This window comes from Silene latifolia, chromosome 11, assembly GCF_048544455.1.
Source record: "Silene latifolia isolate original U9 population chromosome 11, ASM4854445v1, whole genome shotgun sequence".
In the NCBI taxonomy this organism is placed as follows: Eukaryota; Viridiplantae; Streptophyta; class Magnoliopsida; order Caryophyllales; family Caryophyllaceae; genus Silene; species Silene latifolia.
Genome location: NC_133536.1, coordinates 195239821 through 195263033, shown reverse-complemented (window position 1 = coordinate 195263033; position 23213 = coordinate 195239821). Strand labels below are relative to the sequence as shown.

The following is a 23213-nucleotide window of genomic DNA, read 5'->3' as shown; positions in this document are numbered from 1 at the left end:
GAAATGAGGATATTTTAGCGTTGTGTTTCGCAATTGTTGTTGAGATTGTAATCGAGTGTTTGAGTTTTGTTTGTGTTTGTGTTTTACGAGCTTGTTTATGCGTGCCATATGTCGCTATGTGTTGGCATGAGTATGTGATGTCTAGGCTTTACTGTACCTAGCTGGTATCTCTAAATCAGCGTTGTGTCCACCATAATCTGCTGGTTTTCCAGATTATGGAAAGATTTTACTTTAGGGATTTTGCCCTGCCTTAAAGTCGTTATAATTTCTTAATGGTTTTGTTAATTGTTCTCTTTTTTTTTTCCAATTCAGCTTGAATTGTCAGAGAAGTTGAAGCAAAATTCTTGAGGTATGTTCACCTCTTTCGTAGAGGTTTTATTATTGTTGTGTTGATTTAGACTTCAAATGAGGACCTTGTTTCTACCAGATTGTTTTTCAACATCGTCGCTTAGTGCGCTTTTGAGACATGGCGATGACGAAAGATGTGAAGCATAATTGTTTGACCCAATGTAACGGCAACTCATCTACGATCGTCAACTACAAGCATACAGTTACGATCTCTGATATTGAGGTTGATTTCTAAACCTTAGTTTAACTTTGGTGCCCTATGATATTTATTCGACGCCAACTAGCTTAGATTTCGAGGCTGCTTTCTATTGCCCTGCTAATTGATTTCCATTTTATCAATTGATCTTACTTTGACATGGGAATTGAAGTAGATTTCCTTACGTGCCTCTCAACCCACTTAATTCGTACCGATTTTGTAGATTTTGTGTTCGAACCTTTCTTTTTTCCAGAATGTCCGTCATATTTGGCAGTAGGTCGGTTTTGGAGATATGGTGATGGCGGGAGTAGCTAAGTAGATTTATTTTAGACAATGCTACATGCATCACATCTATGATCGCAAGCTTCAGACTAACACTAACGAGCTGCGGTATCAAGATTGTTTTCTTTGACCTTTTTTTAGATTCGGTCCATTTGCAACTTTCATTTGCAGACCTCAACTTTGAGCTCACCCCAAAGATCTCAGGTTTCAAGATTGTTTTCTTGGCTATTTTTAAACTGGCGAGTCCTTTATGCCGTTTTGTTGACATTCTAGGAATTTAGGTAGCGGTTTGGTTCTATTTTCTAGGCTTTTGGAAATGTTTGTTTATAGATCTTTTTGGATTGGAGAGATACTTGGTCTGGAAAATGTTTGTTTAAAATATATTGTTTTTAGCGAGTGTAACAATGTCGGGCTCACTAGAGGGGTTGATTGGTTACTTACAGGGGCTACATAATTCCTAATGTGACCTGGACTCGCCACGAGGACGATCATACACACACATGCATCCTACTTTACTATTTCTCGAGACAAAACCCAAGTGTTCTTTCCTACTACTCATGGTCAGCAAAGAACAAAGGCATCCCAAATTCCAAATCCAGGAAATCACAATTGCAGGTGAATCCTTTGAGTAGTTTTTTTTTTCAGATCACAATTAAACCTTTCGTGACATTATTTTGGTTGTATGTGCCATTACTATTGCCGCGTGGATTTGCATTGCTTTATTGTCCTCGGTAGAATAGTATTCAGTATACTGAGTTGTGTTATCATGATGTCTTTCCTATTGTATAGTTTTTTAGTTCTATAATGGCTCATCTATTATTAGTTAAAGGCAGTCTTAGCTGAACTGTTGTGAACTACGCTAATTACGTTCCTTGGTATCGTTTGTTGGTTTGACTTAATTTACTGTTCTTAAAATGAAGGAAGATTTATGTCTAATTGTTGATTTAAGGGTGGCTACTTAGTTAACCTGTTGAGCTTTTAGATTAGGGGGTTTGTTGTGGTAGGCAGTTACTATTGACAGCCGCCCTTAGATGCCTCTCAGTGTTTTGGATATACAATTGTACGGGTTAATTCCCTAAGTATAGAAGAGTATAAAGGTGTTAATAATTCCTTTTGCTAGGGGCTTGAACTTCTCGTACCTTAAATTGAATAACTAAACTTCTCATTTAAATGGTTTGAAGCGGGGAAATGGCAAGAGATAATTTGTTTTTTTAGTGTTGGCCTGTTCGGTTTGCAATGTCTGCCCGCACATGTTACATTAGTTTAGGTATGAGGCACGACGGTTTAACTAGATGCCAATCGCACCTGAGAATAGTACTCCTGTTTAATTAGTCACATACAATGATAAGTAGGTGTTTAGTGAGCTACCAGCAAATTGGCCATTGTCAAAATTACCCGTTAGGCTAACCCTTGTCAATACACCAATAGTGTACGGCTTTGTAATTAGCAAGACGGCTGCCTTCCAGATTGAAATTCGCAACTTGAGGTGTTGTTTAGGTTTGCAAGCCACTATCATTTAGAGCCCTTGGATTCTTATATTTAAATATCTTGCGTTGTGTGTTCCGGGAGCGACGACCATTATTTATTCCATTTCTTAGTTGGACTCCAAGTTAGGCCGTTAGTGTGTGTGACCGTGTTAAATTGTGAATTTTAGGGTTTCTTTGTACTGTGCATGGTGACTTCAACAGTAGTTCAGCCCCCAACGGAAACCCTTAACTAAGGAGATTTAAAGGTGACAAGGGTTGTAGTCTCGTGCATTTTTTATGCGTGCTCACCTAAGTACTGGGCTATTATGAGGCATCTTCAAAGGTAAGGACTTTGTAATTTGTTCTTTAATTTATTTTAGCGAATTCACAATTGGGTTTGTCGGTCGTCTGCCAATTTACTTATTTTGTTATCTTTTTATACCTTCAAAGCATTTTCTAAGCTCTGTTATATTGTGTTTCTTGTATTTCCTGGTATTTGCTCTTTCTGGGATTTGGTGTTATTTGTTTTCGGCAGACCAATTCCGATTTCTTATTACCAATTCCAGGTGTCATTTCTTCTTGATCTATCCTCCTTATTACTTAAAAATATCTTTCGTATTTTTATCATTACTTTAAGTTTTTGGTTGACGAAATTTGTAGCAGGGCGAAAGTGGGTGAGGTATAAATAACATTGGCTTCCACATCAAGTAAAGTTCTCTCATCAATTAGTACTAAATTTAGGTTCACCCTCTACAAATCAAGCATCACAATCACCTTTTTTTTCTCTTTTTTTGTTCAGGGTGGAAATTCATTCGGGTAAGCCTATCAAAGTACAACCCGAGAAGATATATTGAACTTCCGAACTACTGAGACTGGTTCACTTGGCTGCTTGATACAAATAGCTGCGTTTTGAAGGGTATGGATTAAAATTTACAATCTGAGCTTGAAAATTAAGATTAGTTGTTGATATAATGTTCTTGCTTTTATTTCTCATTTTGATTGCTTTTAGAAGATTATCGTCCAATTAGTGCATTGGATGTTGGTAACCAAGCCAAATTATCAGAACTATCGCATATTATTTGACCAGTTAGTGTATTGAATGGTAGGTATGTTAGTATCTATGCACTGTCTATGATAATTGTATATTATTTGAGTCTTGGCATACCGTCTGAAAAATATAAAATCTCTACAAAATCCTTTTAGCCTACTTGCGCTTACCTTATGTTCGTCGTCTATAATAATCGGATTGATGCTTAATATAATTCATGGAGTATGGTAAGGCTTTATTAAATAATTCTATTGGTTGGCGTATTTAAGCTCTAATGACAACAAATACGATTGTATGTATGACAGTAGGAAGGGAAACAATTATTAGCAAAGAGTTTGTGTTGGGCATGTTTTGTTTACTTGTTAGTGGCACGTTGCTTGTCCGTTTTCTACGTACTATTTAAATTTTAGGGAGTTACCTCATAAATGATTTTGCCTATAGAAGGCTCGCGTTACAACATTTGTGATACAGTCAGTAATAATGATGATAGGTTCAGCAATGTAGTTAAAGAAAAATGTAACACCCCTAATTTCCGTAATATAATTCTATAATTTTATTTGCCCATATTTCATATTTTATTTTCCGGGAAAATATCCGTCTCTTGTCTTTTGGGCTCGTTGGGCTCGAAAACGGTGAAGACCCACTCCTTCCTTGGGTCTCACGTGATTCTTGGTGTAGATGTGTAAGTTTTGGGCCTAAGCTTGAAATAAACCCATGAGTTTCTCTATAAATAAGAGGGGAAATCAAACCCTTGCTTCTCTTTTCTCAAAAAACCTAAACCTAATTTATCTCCTCTCTTCCTCCCTTGGTGCCGTGTGCCTCTACCTTTCCTAGGGTTTCGTGCCGCGCCTCTTTCCTTCTCCTTCATCATCTTTCGTGCTTAGATCGATCCTACTTCTTGGATTTATCTATCTTCTTCGTAAGTTTTTATGTTTCGCGTAGTTTGTATAGTTTTATAGTTTATATATATATATATAGAATTAGGATCACATGAGTCCACCCTATCTTTTTGAGTCCGTGAGTCCATGATATAATATCACACGTTATATTAAATAATATCACAGCTTACAGTATCACACGTTATACTAAACAATATCATAGCTGGAAAAAAAAACTTTTTGAAAAAAAAAAATTGAAAAAAAAAATCGTCATATTGTTTTGTAATACAATATCACACGTTATGCTAAACAATATCACACATTATACTAAACAATATCACAGCTTTCACGAAAAAAAATTGTTCAAAAAAATTTCGAAAAAAAAAATTTGAAAAAAAAAATTTCATGATATTGTTTTGTAATACAATATCACAAGTTATGCCAAACAATATCACACGTTATACTAAACAATATCACAGCTAACACGAAAACAAAAATTCCGGGAAAAAAAAATTCGAAAAAAAAATTTGAAAAAAAAAATTTCGAAAAAAATTTTTTTTCGAAAAAAAAAATTTTGAAAAAAAAAAAATTTCGTGATATTGTTTTGTATAGTGCGTGATATTCTTTTATGGACTCATGGACTCAAATATTTAGGTGGACTCACCGGATCCTACCTCTCTCTCTCTCTCTCTCTCTCTCTCTCTCTATATATATATATATATATATATATATATATATATATATATATATATATAGAGAGAGAGAGAGATTGGATTTGGTGATTTTGGTTCTTATGGTGAGTTGTGAGTTGGGGGAATCTCAGCCGCTAGTTGTGAGTTTGGAAAATCTCAGCCACTAGATTATATTAGAGATGAATGGCCAAGATCTAATCTTACATGTCATATAAAATCACTATCATTTACTTATTTTCTCTTTTTTTCTAGTGTTACTCTTTTTTTTTTTAATTTTTTTTTATCTCCTTTTGTACCTCTTGTTGTTATGCTTTTTTTTACAACTTTGATTTTGTTTTTTCTCTTATGTTTTTCTCTAATTTTCTCATTATGTTACCTTTTTTTCTTTTTCTTTTTGTACCAAATTTTTTTTTCCTTGAATTTTTTTTACTCTTATTTTTTTACCTCGTGTTATTATGCTATTATTGTGCTTTTTTTACTTTGATTTTTTTTTCTCTTCTTTTTACCACATGTTATTGTTATTCCGCTGTGATTGTGATGTTATTCTGCTGTTACTTTGATTTTTTTTTTACGACTTTGATTTTTTTTTTTTTTTTACCACGTGTTATTGTGCTATTACTCTACTGTTATTCTGCTGTTATTGTGATGTTATTCAGGTGTCACTTTGATTTTTTTACTACTTTTATTTTTTTTACTACTTTGATTTTTTTACTCAGTTTTTTTTTTTTTCGCATGTTATTGTCTTTGTTATTGTGTTGTTATTCCGGTGCCACTTTGATTTTTTTACGACCTTGATTTTTTTTTCTTTTTTTTACCACGTGTTATTATCTTTGTTATTCTCGTTATTATTTGTTATTGTGATGTTATTTTCTTTGTCATTCTATTTGTTATTGTGATGTTATTCCGGTGTCACTTTAATTTTTTTACTACTTTGATTTTTACTTTTTTTTTACCGCATGTTATTGTGCTGTTACTCTGGTGTTATTGTAATGTTATTCCGGTGTCCATTTGATTTTTTTTACTACTTTAATTTTTTTTTATTCTTTTTTTCCCCGGGTGATTGTGTTGTTATTGTAGTGTTATTATGTTGTTATTATGTATAGGTGAGACGGAAAGCAAGGAGGAAAATAAAGTGAAGCGAGTCAAAAGCAAGACGAGACGGAATTTGAGACGAAATAAAATATGGCATGAATGGAGTCAGCCTTTGACTTTGTCAAAGTCAGCTCTTGACTTCACAAATCCAATCAGTTCATCACTTTCATGTTTCATCATTCACCTTCACCATCTTCAACCTTTGACCTACCTTCATCATCTGCTACTCCCCGCAATTCGATCAACCCGCCATTACCATCGTCATCTTCATCATTCATCACCGGTTTCCATCCCCTGCACCTTCGTTGTCACTAGACCTGCAATTCAACCCGAGCTCCATCACCATTAAACCCCTGCATTCGCCCTGCTCGTGCATCCGTCACCATGGCAGCAGCAACACCCTACATCCGACGAACGCAACAAGCACCACTGCATCTTCATCTCCATTCGACATCACCACTACACCAAACCACCATAACCACCCGCCATCAACCTCGCATTAAACCACCAGCAGCAAGACATTAACATCACCAGGTATTCAGTTCAGGCAAGTATTCCTTCTAGAGGACTAAACCTTATTTGCTCTGCAATCTGCTGTAAGACTACGTGCGAAGCATACTACATACATCCATTTCAAATACTCGTCAATTTCTCCAACTGAACTAGGTGATAACAAAATAATCGAAACATTTATAAAGATCGGATATTCAAAGTACCAAAAACAATCAATCCCACACAAGATATTCAAGATATTCAAAGTACCAAAAACAATCAATCCCATACTTTGATTAATCAACTATTAATCCATATACAATTCAACAAAAATATAAATCTGAAAAATTCGAACAAAATATGAACATTATAACAAATAAATGAAAAAAAAAGGTAAAAAAATTGATGAAAAATTGATGACGGAACTCCGGAGAACGAAAATTCAAAACTCCGTCAAATATCAAATCGCACCACGCCGACGCACCTCCATGAAAACAATACATCTCATTTTTTTTAAAACAATTGTGATTTAAATCGCAGATTTAAGCAAAACGAAGAAAAAATTCAAAACACTAACCACACTAATGACATTGTTGCAATTTTCGAGTCCAATGGATTCCATTTTGGTCGAAAATGTCTCTAATTTTGGAGGTGGTGCGAGTAGTACGCCGGAGACGAGATTAATTAAGATTTCAATGAATTATTGGCTGTCTTTAGTTGAGGACGCCATAGTTGCTGATATGTGGAGTTTTTTTTGGGATTTTTGTTGACAGAGAGTTTAGTTTATGGAGAGAGATGGTGAGACGCGTGATTTTGTTTTTTTATAGGTTGGAACTCTCAACCGTGTATTTCTACTTATCAAATGGTCCAGATTTTCCCAACTCACAACTCACCATAAGACCCCAACTCACGAGGTCCCGCCTCTATATATATATATATATATATATATATATATATATATATATATATATATATATATAGAGAGAGAGAGAGAGAGAGAGAGAGAGATTGAATCATGTGAGGCACCCTTCTTAGGGTGAGGCGGCTGGACACCTTCTAAACCGTCAGATCTAATAACTAAAGATACTCCAGATGCTGCCACGTGTCCCTATTTAATCATACACTCAAAGTAAATGCCAGCCAATTCTCTCATTTACGACATTTTACACTCTCTCTACTCTCTCTCTCTCTCTCTCTCTCTCTCTCTCTCTCTCTCTCTCTCTCTCTCTCTCTCTCTTTCACTCATTTACTCTCTTCACTCTCAACACTCAACTGCCGATTTGCGATTAACTTCGTTCATCATCACCTGAATTACACGCCGTTCATCATAAATCGAATCACACGCAGATTCATCATCTCGATATTTTGATCGCGATCGTCATCATCATCATCATCTCTGTTCGGTCGTCCTTTTTCGGATCTAGGTATGTGATCTTCTCATTCGTATCACTATTTTTCTTCATTTTCGATCAATTATTGTAGATCTACTATTTTTGAGACGCTTTTCAATCTACTATTTTTTTCGATAATGTATTGCTAAATCATTTTCATTATAATGCGCGGTTTTAATCATCCTCGAAGAATTATCCGATCAGATTTAACGCAACAAAATCAATTTCGGAGCATTTTCGATCTACTATTTGTATGTCCTGTTCGCTCTCTTCAATACTTACTTCGTCAATTTTTGTTTATTAGGTTTTTCTCATTGTTCATTGCTTAATATGTTTCGTTTTTGTTAATATTGTGCTTTTTTTGTTGTTGTTGTTATGGTGCTCTGTTGATTCTGCAATGTCGATATAGTTCTGTGTTTTTGTATCATGAAACTTGGAGGTGATATTGTGAATATTGGACTGATGTGTTGTTGTTAAACCTGAGTTAATTTTGTGAATTTTGGAGTCGTTTTTGTGAATCTGGTGGAATATTTTGTGAATCTGGTGGAATATTTTGTGAATCATTCTCATTATAATGCAGGAAGTTAAACCTGCCTCATGATTGTGATCTTTTTATGATGAGTTTATGTGAATGCTTGTCTGAAGCATAGACCTTATCTTGCGAAACCTATAGACCACTTTGTCCATAGTTGGTCATTTGTAAAACTTCATCTGAATGCTTTACCTTGTTTTGATATGGCTTTTAATCCTACTTATCTGGAATGTACTTATACGAAACATGACATTTTGTGTATGTGTATGAAATGTATTACTTATTATGTTTTAGTTATTTTCATTTATTTTTGTCTGAACTGTTTTAGTTATTTATATGCCTAGGTCAATTGCTCCTGTCTGCGTATACATTGCCAACTATGGACACTTGGTGTACGGGTCGGGTAGTCGATATCTTTGAAGAGGCAGAGTTTGAGCTCATTAAATGGATATGCTATCTTGCCGGACACTTTTGATTTGTAGGGATAGACTAGTCTTGTTCATTTGAAATATAATTTAGTAGCTACATTCCCTATCACGCAAGGGTACACTTTTAAGTCTTACAAATGTGTTCTTAAGGTATTACTATGCTCAAACTCTCCTCATCCGTACAATTCCTTGGGTTGTATTAAAACGAATTTTAGGTTACCTTTCTTTCCATGTACTAGTAGAAAGAATATGTATCATAGATGAAGATGATAACGATGAAGATCGATCCCTACAAAAAAGCCTTTCTCACGACCTATATTTTCTGCCATATCCCAACATTTGTGTTGCTCATTTAGCCCGGCCTTCTAGTTGTGACGGTTTCCTGACTAAATGAGCAACACCAAATGGTGGGATATGGCAGAACATATATGCCATGAGAAAGACTTGTTTTGGAGGGATCGATTATCTTCATCGTCCTCATCTTCATCTTTGATATATTTGCTTTCTTGTACATCTAAAGAAAGCTTGCCTACAATGCCCTTATAATATAACACAAGGAATAGTAAATCTGGCAGCTGAATATGAGGATAGTAATACCTTATGAACACAGATTGTAGGACTTAAAGTTGTACCCTCGCATGATAGGGATGTAGCTACTAAATTATATTTCAAATGAACCTATTATGTTTAGTTGTCGGTCGGTGTACTTAGGTCTATCACCGTTAGTATTTAATCTTACTTTTGTATACTTGCTAAGGCACCCTTGTATAAATATGTAATCAGTAGTTTTCAATTTCGGATGTTGTATCAACATAATGTATGAATACTATGTTCTATTAATCAAGTTTATTTTCCTTTTATTTTGTCAATCCTCGAGCATCTATCTTTCATAATAACTTCGAATACAACTTTCATAATAATTTAGCTGGCATGCACTTGATGAGATTCTGTTCTGTCTCTCGATCTTTGTAATGTTGATTCATAATTACGTGAATCCTATACTTGATTTTGTGAATCTTGGAGTAGTTGTTGTGAAACCTAGATCTGCCATTGTGAAACTTATTCATTTAGTTACTAACCTACTATGCGTTCCTATTATTATTTTTAGTGAATTATGGAGTCTTGGTGCAAAGGGTGTGTCGTGAATGCTTTTGAAGAAGACGAATCGTCATTTCGTGCAGCTTATGTCGGTCAAAAACAAAACGCAATCAATTTGTCTTTTAAGGAAGCGATTTGGCGAAGTTAAATTATCTTCCTCGCTATCACTCACAACATTCTGTTTTCAATATTCAAGGAGTTATGCATAATATATTTTCTAAACTTGATGCCTTTAAAGACAAGGCAAATATGGCTATTGTGTGTCGGAATTGGTCTCAGTTATTTCTTATTCATCCCAATGCTCCCGGTGTAACCGCTGCATATTGGCTTTCTCTTGAAATCAACCATGTGGAGGGTATTCTAATTATTCATAGGGGTGCTAACCTAATATTCCAAACGTGCAAATGTTTTTGATCGATAATATGTCAGCTAAATTCATCCTTCATTTTCACCAATATAACCATCCAAATGCCATGAACCTTCTGAATGCTATTGATCGCGCTACAATTTATGAGAAGTTACGTTCTTTACCTCCAGTAATGTCTACTGAACGAGCCACTGCAATTGCTATTGCTGTCAACTTAGTTCGCAATTGTATAGATGCATGTTGTATTGATTTACCTTCTATTATGGACCTATAGCCTACATTTGCATCCCTTTTCCTAAAATACTATCTTTGTAATTTTCGGCATTGAACGTTGCTATCTTGTTTGCCGTGTTCTATTGTCGATAGTTTATAAATATAATGTATGACTACTATGTTTTATTAATGAAGTTTGCTTTGTGTTCTTTGTTTTTCGTGAATCCTTGCGTTCTCTATTGTTTCATAATAACTTCGAATGACAATTTCAATAATAACTTCATGCCCCGTTGAAATTTTCAGCCCCCTACTGTTAACCCCGTCCCCCAAAAAGGGTTCACCCGTCCCCTCCTAGGGTGTCTTTTGATCTTGGCGTTGGTCGAATGACTATGTACAAGGGAAAGGGTTTAGGGTTGGATTAGGCGGATCCGCGGTAACGGATCCGCCTAATCCAACCCTAAACCCTTTCCCGTCCCGTTTAAGGACACCCGGCCCCTACTGTTAACCCCGTCCCCCAAAAAGGGTTCACCCGTCCCCTCCTAGGGTGTCTTTTGGTCTTGGCGTTGGTCGAATGACTATGTACAAGGGAAAGGGTTTAGGGTTGGATTAGGTGGATCCGCAGTAGCGGATCCGCCTAACCCAACCCTAAACCCTTTCCCCGTCCGTTTTAGGACACCCGGCCCCCCTACTGTTAACCCCGTCCCCCAAAAAGGGTTCACCCGTCCCCTCCTAGGGTGTCTTTTGGTCTTGGCGTTGGTCGAATGACTATGTACAAGGGAAAGGGTTTAGGGTTGGATTAGGCGGATCCGCGGTAGCGGATCCGCCTAATCCAACCCTAAATCCTTTCCCGTCCCGTTTTAGGACACCCGGCCACTACTGTTAACCCCGTCCCCCAAAAAGGGTTCACCCGTCCCCTCCTAGGGTGTCTTTTGGTCTTGGCGTTGGTCGAATGACTATGTACAAGGGAAAGGGTTTAGGGTTGGGTTAGGCGGATCCGCGGCAGATCCGCCTAACCCAACCCTAAACCCTTTCCCGTCCCGTTTTAGGACACCCGGCCCCTACTGTTAACCCCGTCCCCCTAAAAGGGTTCACCCGTCCCCTCCTAGGGTGTCTTTTGGTCTTGGCTTTGGTCGAATGACTATGTACAAGGGAAAGGGTTTAGGGTTGGATTAGGCGGATCCGCTACCGCGGATCCGCCTAATCCAACCCTAAACCCTTTCCCGTCCCGTTTTAGGACACCCGCCCCTCTATCGTTAACCCCGTCCCCCAAAAAGGGTTCACCCGTCCCCTCCTAGGGTGTCTTTTGGTCTTGGCGTTGGATCAAGAACAGTTTCAGACTATAAATCATATAGCTTATTTTTGAATCCTATAGCTTATTTTGTGAAACTGGGGGTTTATTTTGTGCATCTCTCGGGTCTTATCCACGGATTCAGACTATATAAATTTTATACCTTATTTTGTGAATCATAGAGGTTAATTTGTGAAACTGGGGAGTTATTTTGTGAATCTCAAGTCTTCTCCTCACATTCAGACTATATAAATCTTATGCCTTATTGAAAAGAATCCTTGAGGTTATTTCGTGAAACTGGAGAGTTATTTTGTGAATCTCAGGTCCTATCCCCCCAAAATAGACTATATAAATCTTAGTTCTTATTTTTGTGTATCCTTTCAGCTTATTTTGTGACGCTAAAGATGATTATTGTGAAACAGGCTACAAGATGAAGCGACCATCACAGGCGGTTGTGCAAGCAAGCGCTTCGCACTGTGCATTGTTGAGCAAGCGCCGCTCCTCCGCCAGCAAAAAAACAGAGGGTGCGTACAGAGGGACTGCCTATAGTGAGGACTCGAATGTCGCCAAAAGGGTTGTACAACTTTCTGAAAGATACGAAAAATCCACCGAGCGATCAGCAGATTCAAGCTATAAAAGACATGGGCTTTGGCGGTCTTTTAATGATTGAAACAAACAAGGTTCCCGGGGACCTTGCTTATTGGCTAGTGTCAAATTACAACCCAGCAAAGGGATGGTTATTTGACAAAAAACTCCCTGTATTAGAGGAGGACATCCATCTTTGCATGAGCATTCCAATGGGTTCAAGACCTGTTGAGGAAGCGTCACATGTGGATAAGTGTCCTGCTTATTTAGCTACGTTGGAAAACTTCCGAAAGCAATATCCACACAAATATATCGATGATCACCACGTCTTGAACAAATTATCCATGCAGAAAGATGGTGGAGATGACTTTAAACGAAATTTCATCGTTAACATATTCTCGTCTCTGTTGGGTGGTGTGCAAGGGAATCGCGCAGGTTTGAGGATTTTAAAAAGTTTAGGTGGTACTTCACTGATTCCGGAATTCAATTGGTGCAATTTCATCAAACAGAAGTTGGCTGACCAAGTTGAGTCTTGGCAAAAGGAGGAGTGGAGAGATGTCAAACGCTTGAAAGGAGATAATTTTTTTGGTGGACCCATTATGGTGCTCGTGTACATTTACTTGGACCGTTTCGTCTACAAATCAAGATTGGTCATAAGAAAGTTTCCAACTTGTTGTAATTGGACGAAAGAAAAAATTGCAAAAAGAATTAAACAGGAGTTGAAGGCAAATAAAGGTTTCGGTCAAGGTTTTGTGGAGCCTCCCCTTGTCATGAGCTACCACACACTCGCACCCGCACCTCAGCCACCGGTCACAAAGATTGAGCATGTTCAGTCCAAATCAACCATCCAATACCACGAAGCAGGCAAACCAGATATAGGGTCTGATATTCCACATTGTGGTGACAAGGAAACTGATGGCCTTACTAACAGTAAGTGTGAGATTGTTCACAAACTTGCTGAAGCCGCAACGGCAGCGGCTGCAGCTTTCGCTAGCTGCAGATCTCTTGCTATTCAAGCTACGATCAAGCTACCTTCCTTAGCAGTGGTTTCTACTATGGTGGCAGCCGTTAATGGTATTGCGGACGGGTATATTTCATCCCAACAGGATGAGTTTGATGAGAATGTTGGGGATGAAGAAAATGCCGATGATGGGAATAAGGAGGAAAATATAGAGATGGGTAATAATGAGGATGCTAAGAAGGATGAGGACGGTGAACTGAATTTGGACAACGTGGTCAATAATATCGTTGAAAACACGTTATCCATTGCAGCGAATGTTGTGGAGAATGAGCACGTTGTTAATGACGGTGTGGACAGGATGGGTGGATGGTCCGACGCTGATTTACGTGCGGCATTGGAAATTATGGATGACACTTTTGTACCGATTCGTCCACCAGATCCCAAAGTGACAAGCAAACCCATTCGGAAACGTCGTAAACCAAGATTGCCAACCTCAGCAGATTGCCCACGGTGGAGGTCGCTAGCAGCGACGACGATCATTTTTTGTCTTCAAGAAGAAGATAGATCTTCTATTGATCCTCGTTCTAGCCAACACCAACACCGATTTATCGAACTAGCCGAAACCCCAATTGTTATTGATTTACCTGATACTCCAATGATTCCAGTCGTCCGTCCACCATCTCCGAAATCGTGTGTGGAAGAATCGAGCAATTGCCCGAAAAACCATTGGTCACTCACTGTACATTTCGCCGTCGTGGAAACCGTTTGTCGGGTGATGAAACCACGGGTCCGTGCCAGAAAGCAGAAGAAGAGGGACCAGGTGAGGAAAGCATAAAAGGCGAGGAAAGAATAGATCAGTGTCAGAGGGAAGAGGATGAGGGAACCCGATTTCCTACATTCCCGGTACCATCAGTTTCTGATCATGTTGATGTCAATAATGTTGATGTCAATACTCCTGCCATTGTGCGTCCTAGAAGAGAGATAATTCCAGCTGCTGCCTATCGATCTCCGTATCTCCAAAGAAACATCAGTGTTATTACTCCTTTTAATAAGGAGGAGAAAAACTTGTTGGATTTCGGGCTTTGCTCAAAAGAGGGACAAAGGTATTTGACTATGAACTTGTTTTGTAAATCTCAGGTCTCATTTTGTGAATCGGACAATTTATAAATCGTAGGGCTTATATTGTGAATCCAATAGACTGTTTTGCGAATCTGACGGCTTGTTTTGCGAATCAATGTTTTGATTGTTGAGTGCGGTGATATTCTTTTTCAAAGTAACACTCGAGAGATTGACAAGGAGCATGTTGAGGACTATACCGAAGGTGATCGAGTATGTTCGAAGGTGTAAATATTTGGTGTGAGATCCTAAACAGTAATGAGAAGTTGAAATCACCGGATTCTCCTGTTCGTTTATTTGTTCCATACTCCAATGACGGTGTTAGTTCCCCCCCCGGGTTGTCTGGAAAATATTGATGTTTCTTGATTCAATTAGTAAGTTTTGGTTTGGTGTTATTATGTTTTGTGAAACCTATTTTCATCTTTATGTTCTTCTTTTCATTTCATCTTGTCTTGTTTTCAGATTTGCACTCCAATCATGTCTACATCATGCCCACGGTTCTTCTTTTGTTTCGACCTTCGATGGAATAAATTGACAGTCATACACCCTATGAATGGAGTAGATGTTAACTATTCTGATTATGTGCAACCTACGGTGCGTCTTTTCCTCCATTTCTGGTTATGCAAAGTTGTGAATTTACTTTTTTTCGTGAATTCACGATCAAAGTGTTTGACAAGCATGTAACACATCCACATAATTAAGTGCTAATTTAGGTTGTGTCGTGCGAAAAGACAGGCTCATTAATTGGGTTTCACCAAGATTCGCAGCAGATGGTGACATGATGCTTGAGTTGTTTATCTCTCCTTCAATTTTGAAGTCTGGTGAAATGGATACCGGCGTCTATTTGTTTCACCTGTTGGAGCATTACAAAGGGAACAAAACTGACTGTCCTTTAATTATAACTTCTGTAAGATACCTTTACTTAACCTTGTGAACCTGAGAGTTAGATTTGTCGGACACTGGAGTTAATTTTTGAAAGTTGGGGCCGATTCGTGAACTTTGGAATAATTATAAGGACTTTTTGTTTTGCATTTATAGGTAAGTCAATCAAACGCTATGCATTGAAGTTATGCCTTGAATTATGACCTCCGGTGACAACATGTTGAAAGCTACTGTCGAACGAAGTGCAGAAGAGTGGAATTGTGTGCCTATGTATGACCCATTCCCTTGTTAATCATGTTTTGTGAATCTTAGATGTTATTATTGGTTTTATCTGTTGTTCTTAATTTCTGAATCGTGGGTTATTATGTGAATCAAAGATCTTGATTTGTGAATCACAGATCTTAAGCTGTCTTATTAATATTTGACAGGGGCTACCGGCGTCTACCTTATTCTGAAGACGACCTTGTGAAGTGTATTTGGCACCGCAAAGGAAGAGATACAGTCACACAGTAAGTATTTTCCCCTTTACTTTTATTTTTTGTGCTTTTCCCTTGCCCCTTTACTTTTATTTTTATTTTTATTTGGATAATTCTAGTAATGTTTCTTAATGTGCCTTACTACAACGAGGCTATGGTGTGTCTTGAGTGGATGGAAGTCACACGAGCGCTTTATCTACGCTTAGACCGCGTCGATGGGTTATGGATCAAGTAAGTAGACTACTATCGCGTTCATTTCATTGTATATATCGTAATCTTTTGTTTCATTCCTAATATTATTTTTTTAGGTGATTGATATGTTTGGGATTAGGACGACACTTCATCGACCGGATCTTTCAGACTTGCCATCGATTGTCATCGTGGTTAGCTTTGAACTTGTTTTAATATTCAAGTATCTTGATTATCCCAAATTGATATGGTTTGTAAAATTACCTTTTGTGGTATGTAGAACTGTACAAAGAAGAAAAACTCTTGTATTTGGAATCAATACATCAATGGGACATACAAACCGGTGAATGGTGCCACAATCCGAAAGGTCTGGTCCCTCAACAATATTTTTTTTTTTTTTTTGTGGCGGACATGTAGGGCTGTAAATTGGAGACTAATCTTTATTATATCAGGTTTTTATACCGCTGATCAAAGACAGACATTGGTGGGCTTGTATATGCGATATGGAGAGTAAAACGAATTACATCCTCAACTCAAGCGCGAAAGTACAGTCTTATGATGTACATAATACAACCATAGACACGGTATTAATTATTTGCCTAATCTAACCCTTGACAGTTTGTGAATCAGAGTATATAAAACATTTTTAGTGTACAATCAGTATTAACTCGAAACATTTTCAGGTGGCCAAATTATCTCCTATTTTGGCAAGTAGTTCCCCGTCATATTATCCCATGCGGTTTCTGCACTCTCACAGGGTTATAACTCTCAAAGTTCCTCAACAATCAAATAAGTAAGTTATTCCCTAATGTGTCCGCTTTACGGAAATTAAATATTGTTTACTAAACAGTTGAACACTATACTACATTCAGTTTTGATTGTGGAGCTCACGTGTTGAGGTATTTGAGTATGTTGGACTGTGAGCTCGGTGATTGGCAGAATCCAGACAATTATCAGGTAAGAAACAAGTTGAACAGTATACGTACATGAAATCTGTATTTGAAACTGTGTTGTTCATTAATTTCAACTATAATTTCTTACAATTTCAGAGAATGCCAGATTTTCGAAAGTCTGATGCAAATACTAGAACGGTACAGTCCCGGTTCTTTAATAACTTTTGCATATCAAATCCCCATTCATTCATAGTATCCGCGATATTTTGAATAGTAGCGAGCCATGCTTGTCCGTGTATATATTTTGAAATATTTTACGTGTTTTCTGATATAGGAGTATAAGTAGCAAGATGTGCTTGTCTATGGTGGTGAGATGATGTGAAGCAGGGAGATCGTTCTTCAGTGTATGCTTCTCTGGTTGGGAATTTATTCTTCATGATTGTCTTTGTGAGCGTGTAGTAGAAACGGGGCAGCATTTATTCTTTTGCTGTGAGTTTTGGGTGTTATGCAGTGTATACTTACTTATCTCTGGTTGGTTCGTCGGAGGCATTTGTCCCTTATGCGTGGAATTTAACTTGTGGTGGATACAATCAAGTATTATGTTAGTATAGTATTAGATGGTATATGCAGGATCTATCAAGTATTCTAGTGAATATGTTATTAGTCATTTAGTTGGGTGCTAATTTGCTTATTTAGTAGATCTCCTTTTGTAATAGTTGATTTTAATCAATGGAATTGATTAGTCGCTTGAATTTGTGAAATTTGACGTGGATGATATTCGGAGGTGGATAATTGAAATACGAGGACGAGGATGGGGAGGAGGATGTTAATCATGGTTAATTAATGTTTCTGTAGTGATTAGTGGGAAGTTTTGATAAGTTATAGTAAGAGTTTGTGAGGTTGGTGGTTAGGAAAGATGTTATATACAGTTGAATAGAGGGTTAAGTTTGGAATTTTCTTGGCTTTTGTAACAAGGTAGGAGTAGGACCGTTTTTACCTGTTCTATTAAGGTGATGAAGGCTTCAGCCTGGAGGAATTCCTATTTTTCGGGTTATTTGGATTTGGTGGTTCTCGGTTTCTTTCACACGAAAACATACATCACACCTGAAATCATTTACTCGTCCTCGTATCTCAATTTGACGTGGGAGAAAGGCTATTTTCCTGTTTCGTGACGATGTTTTACCTCCTGTATTAAAAAAATAACGTCTACAATTCACAATAATTCATTTTATATAAGCCATATGATTTATAAAGCGTCTGATTCGTAAAATGAGACCTGAGATTCACAAAAGAATGTCTGAGATTCAAAAAAGACGATATTCACAAAAGATGGATTCACAAAACAAGTCGACAAAATGAGACCTGAGATTTACAAAAGAATGTCTGAGATTCAAAAAAGACGATATTCACAAAAGATGGATTCACAAAACAAGTCGATTCACAATATTAGACCTCGGATTTATGTATTGTCATTCACACGGTAAGATTCATGAAATAACGTCTATAATTCACAATAATCCATTTTATATAAGCCAAGTAAGATATTTAAATTGTGTCATTCACAAAATAAGACCGTTTAGCCAGTCGACCGTTTCTTTCTAATAAGAGTACGAATCTTCCTAATAATCGCGAATATTAGACCCAGGATTCACAAATTAATACCAACAAATAAGATTTTCAGGTCTTTTGTATATATTAAGATTTAAGATTCATAAAACAGCCTCTTACATTCACAAAAGAACCTCTCAGATTCACAAAATAAGATAAACAAATAAGATGTCCATATTTTTGGAAACCAATAATATGTTGCCAAACTAAAAGACTGCTCCTTTCAAAATTGTCAGTGTCTTCTTCAATCATCATATCTATTTCTCAAGGCTTAAGAAGACTCTTTCCATCATTCTTCATCCTCATCCCCTTCCTCTTCTACCTCTTCGTCCGCTAGCTCTCCCTACGTAAAAGACAAAGCTGGAATTAGAAAGATGTTTACAAACATTAGATGTACAATAATAAAAGTGAGGATCATGCAAAATTGGGTGACACGGCGTGAATCACATTCATCTTATATAAGCCAACTGTTGTCATTTATGTTACAAAGTGAGGAATTATATCAGGTTACTACATACAATCAGTCTCATTTCTGTGATTCACAAATAAAGATATGTGATTCACATAATAAGACCCACGATTCATATATTGTCTCCTACACAAAATTGGACCCAGGATTCACAAATTAAGACCTGGGATTCACAAAGCAACCTCTGGGATTCTCAAAATAAGATAAACAGATGAGATGTCCAGATTTTTTAGGAAACCAATAATACGATCTAAGACTCACAAACCAAGGTCGAAACAAAACCACCTATTTTGAATGACATTAACCTAAATTAAACCATTTTCGCCACTCCAACAGATAAATAAAATACTTGATTAATATCAGATGTAGTTGCGTAGATGAATACAAACCTGATTCACTGGAGGACGATCTGCAAAATCATATGGACAATTCCTTTTGTCGTGGTTACCCTTGCGCTTACAGTTAGCACACAACCTTTTTGCTTTTTCCGCGTTCTTGATTGCCTTATTTTTCTTGCTCACCAACCGTTTACCACAACCTTTGTTCCTAGACACATTAGGCGGTAAGATGTTGGTTTCTTCTGGAACCTTGCAGCCCAGTAGAAGCTCAATCTGTTGTTTTGTCAACGGTTGAGTGTTTCCCTCTAGTTTTGTCCTGAATTCCTTGATTAACTTGGCAAACTCTCTCACATCCGACTCTTCTTTCCTTTTGAGCATACCAACGATTAATGAATCTCGGACCACACCACCGACATTCCAATCTGTTTTGTACTAGTATTGTTGTATTTCTCTAATGATTCCCATTCCAATCATAAACGTCACTTTTGAGTGCATTCTTGCTCCACCTTTGCAAAATATATTTATCAGGTATGTCCTTAAACTTTCCCGAACAAACCCAAATGATGTGACTGCATAAAATACCTCTCCTTTCAAACAGTTTACAAGTGCACCTTACATCATTCGTGCTTCTACTGCACTCAACTGCAAATTTTAGTGCTTTCTTTGCATCCTCAACTAACGACACTTCAAAGTTCGTCACAGGATCTGGCGGAGTGTATCCAACCAAACTGCAGGTATTTATTGAAAGCTTCACCTGGTTTTGGAACTCATAGAACATCGCATGGGTATAGCTTCTCACTGCTTGTGTCTCCCATTTTGACCCATACAGTGTTTCAGGGATTGAATTCGTATTCTCCTCGTCACGGAGCTTCAGCAGGTGCTTTTGGTGGTCAGTGGCGCTTTCATAGCGCACCAAGAACTCAGTTAATGTCCCGTATTTGTTTTCAAACCGCTTAAAGAAACTATTAGCACTCTCTGACCTTTGTGTAGTTCGTAGTAAACCGCCCATTGGCACATTTCTGAAATAAGCGGGTATCCATGTGTGTCTATCAGCGAACTTCCCATTCAACCACGTATTGTCTTCCAAGGAGAAATCGTTCATGACTTTAAGCCACTTCTCTTCAAATTCCCCGGGCTCCAGGTCATCGTCCCATACAACACCGTTCAGACGGGTTAAAAAGTCGGTATCTCTACAAATTTTACTCCTAATCTTGTCGGTTATTTTCTTCATGATGTGCCACATGCAAAACCGATGTTTCGCTGTTTTGAACTTAGCTGCAATGAACAAAATCAAATTATCGATCGTCACCATCATTTTATAATAACTAAATTCACGCAGTTTCACATAACAAAGTCATACGATGCACTATTATGTAAATCTCAAGTCTTATCCTCAGATTCAGACTATAAATCATATAGCTTATTTTGTGAATCCTATAGCTTATTTTGTAAACGGGGGTTATTTTGTGAATCTCATGTCTTATCCTCGGATTCAGACTATATAAATTTTGTGCCTTATTCGCGATATAAGTACGTGAAACATATTTTTACCCCAGTTTCACAAATTCATGATCTAGTTTCGCATAATAAGCACTACGATTCACATAAACAAAAAACCAATCAAATTATTACAACCATCATATTTTCCAGTGCCAACTAGAATCAACAAAACAGATGTAGGATTCACAATTTAATATGAAGTTTCACAAGTTAAGAGGTATGATTTGCAAATTTGAAACATACCAGGAATCGCTTTAATTATTCCGGGTCTTCGTCGGTGATGATGTAGTTAGGCTCTTTCCCACCCATAGCCGCTTTAAATGGTCAAATACCCACATGAATGAGTCATCGTTTTCATGTTCTATAAGCGCACATGCAAATGTGATTGACCTTTTATGATGGTCAATGCCCGTGAAAGGCGTGAACGTCATGTTGTACTTGTTTGTACCATAAGTTGGGTCGTATGAAACTCCATCCCCAAACAGAGCATGCGCTCTTTGCATGTCACAATTCGTCCAGAAAATCCTTGTCAATGCGTTCTTGGAATCTTTTTCATAAACAAAGTGGAGCCCTTTTGTTTCAGCTAGGGTGTCTAAGCGTGATTTGAACATTTCCCCATCATGACTGTTCATTAGACACTTCATTTCCCTCTGAAAATTTTTGAATTGCTTGACTGTTGCCCCGACATTTTGAAAACCACCCAATTGTTGAGTGCATAGTTGGTGTGTTAAGCTAGGACCAACATTTGCTTTTGAATTGCTGACAATCATTTGCATATGAAATTCATTGATATTTTCAGCAAAGTTCTCAAATTCCTTATTTTTCACAACATCAAGCGGGTGATTGTGACCCTCAATAAACACGTCAACCATGTACTTGTTCCCATGGAACTTGAACTTTATCATTGCTGGACAGCCCCACCTTCTAATCTTTGTTATTCTTGTGGTTGACCCTTTGTTGGAACTCTCTGCCTCTCCTCCACCTTTTTTCACCCTACGTTTAGCAGCTGGTTTTTTCGGTTTGCTCTTTGTACCACCTATTTCGTTATTTCGATGTAACGGATTCATCCGTCTTTTCTGCAACACCAGTTAGGGCAGGTCGTCTTTTCTTCTTATTACAGCCTTCCCGATTGCAAACCATGCACTTTGTTCTGATAATATCATCACGAAACCTTTTCCTTGAAGATTTCCTTGATTTAAACCCACAAGCAACAACGTACGTTTCATAAAACAGCATCGCTGAGTCTAAGTCAATAAATGTTTTCCCAATCGTTGGTGTAAACTTTTCATCAATCCTATTTATCCATCGTTGGCTGCAACTCGGTGTGTAAGTTATAAGAGTAGTAGGTGTGGAAATAGTTGGTACTGTAGGGCTTGTTAAAACAGTAGAGGTAGAAGCTTCACCGCAATTAACATTGGAATCAACAACTGAAAATTGTAGATTCACAAAATAAGCCAAAAGTGCAAGATAGGAGATTAACAAATAAAGTTCCACAATATTAGCATATAAGGTTCATAATCTCTGCCACAAACCAAGTTTCAGGATCTTATAGTCTATATTTCAATAAATAACCTACTAGATTCAAATAATTAGCTCTTATATTTACAAAATAAGCACTCTGATTCACAAAATAGACAATGTTAAACAATCTCTGCCACAAACCAAGCTTCATAATCTTATAGTCTATATTCACTAAATAACCTATCAAATTCACATAATTAGCTCTTATATTCACAAAATAAGCTATCTGATTCACAAAATAAGGAGAATAGCAAAACAATCTCAAAAAAATAACATCTCAAATTCATAAAAGATTGATGTTTCTTCGGTTCAATTAGTAAGTTTTGCCAAAAAGAGCAACATAGGAGATTCAAAAATCAAGTTTCACAATATTAGCATCTAAGTTCCTCTGTCACAAACCAAGTTTCGGGATATTAGTCTATATTTTCGAAATAACCTCCCAGATGCACAAAATTAGCTCCTAGATTCGCAAATAAACTTCTCAGATTCACAAAACCAGACCAAAATAACGTCTCAAATTCATAAAATAGTATAGGGACAAAACAGAATACCTGTTGCAATAGCACTCTTATCAGGAGTCGCTGTAGTATCAGGAGTTAGACCTGCAACATCAGCAGGAACACTATAATAAGTAGGACGAAATTGATAAATTTTGATCAAATTCAGGATATTATAGCATACATTCACGAAATAACTTCTCAGATTTACAAAATTCACTCTTAGATTCACAAAATAACCTCACATATTCACAAAATCAGGATAATAGCGAAAAAAAGGAGATTACCTGTTTCAACAGCAATATTATCACTAGTTACTGTAATGTCTGTAATCTCCATTGAAATTGAAGCTGCAACATCAATTTGA

General features: G+C 37.3%; 1 protein-coding gene and 1 long non-coding RNA gene across 2 annotated transcripts; one reads left to right on the top strand and one right to left on the bottom strand.

The window, feature by feature from the left end:
• The first annotated feature begins 16452 nt into the window (after positions 1 to 16452).
• On the top strand, positions 16453 to 16977 carry LOC141615273 (uncharacterized). Its single transcript, XR_012529770.1, has 3 exons — positions 16453 to 16604; positions 16704 to 16813; positions 16893 to 16977. It is a non-coding gene; the product is annotated as an uncharacterized LOC141615273 (long non-coding RNA).
• A 1833-nt stretch (positions 16978 to 18810) lies between these two features.
• On the bottom strand, positions 18811 to 21895 carry LOC141614560 (protein FAR1-RELATED SEQUENCE 5-like). The gene is made up of 4 exons (XM_074433305.1): positions 21202 to 21895; positions 19911 to 20603; positions 19380 to 19750; positions 18811 to 18864 (listed from the first exon to the last, which is right to left on the bottom strand). Exons 1-4 carry the CDS (start codon positions 21893 to 21895, stop codon positions 18811 to 18813), a joined length of 1812 nt encoding a protein of 603 aa, XP_074289406.1.
• Positions 21896 to 23213: the final 1318 nt, after the last annotated feature.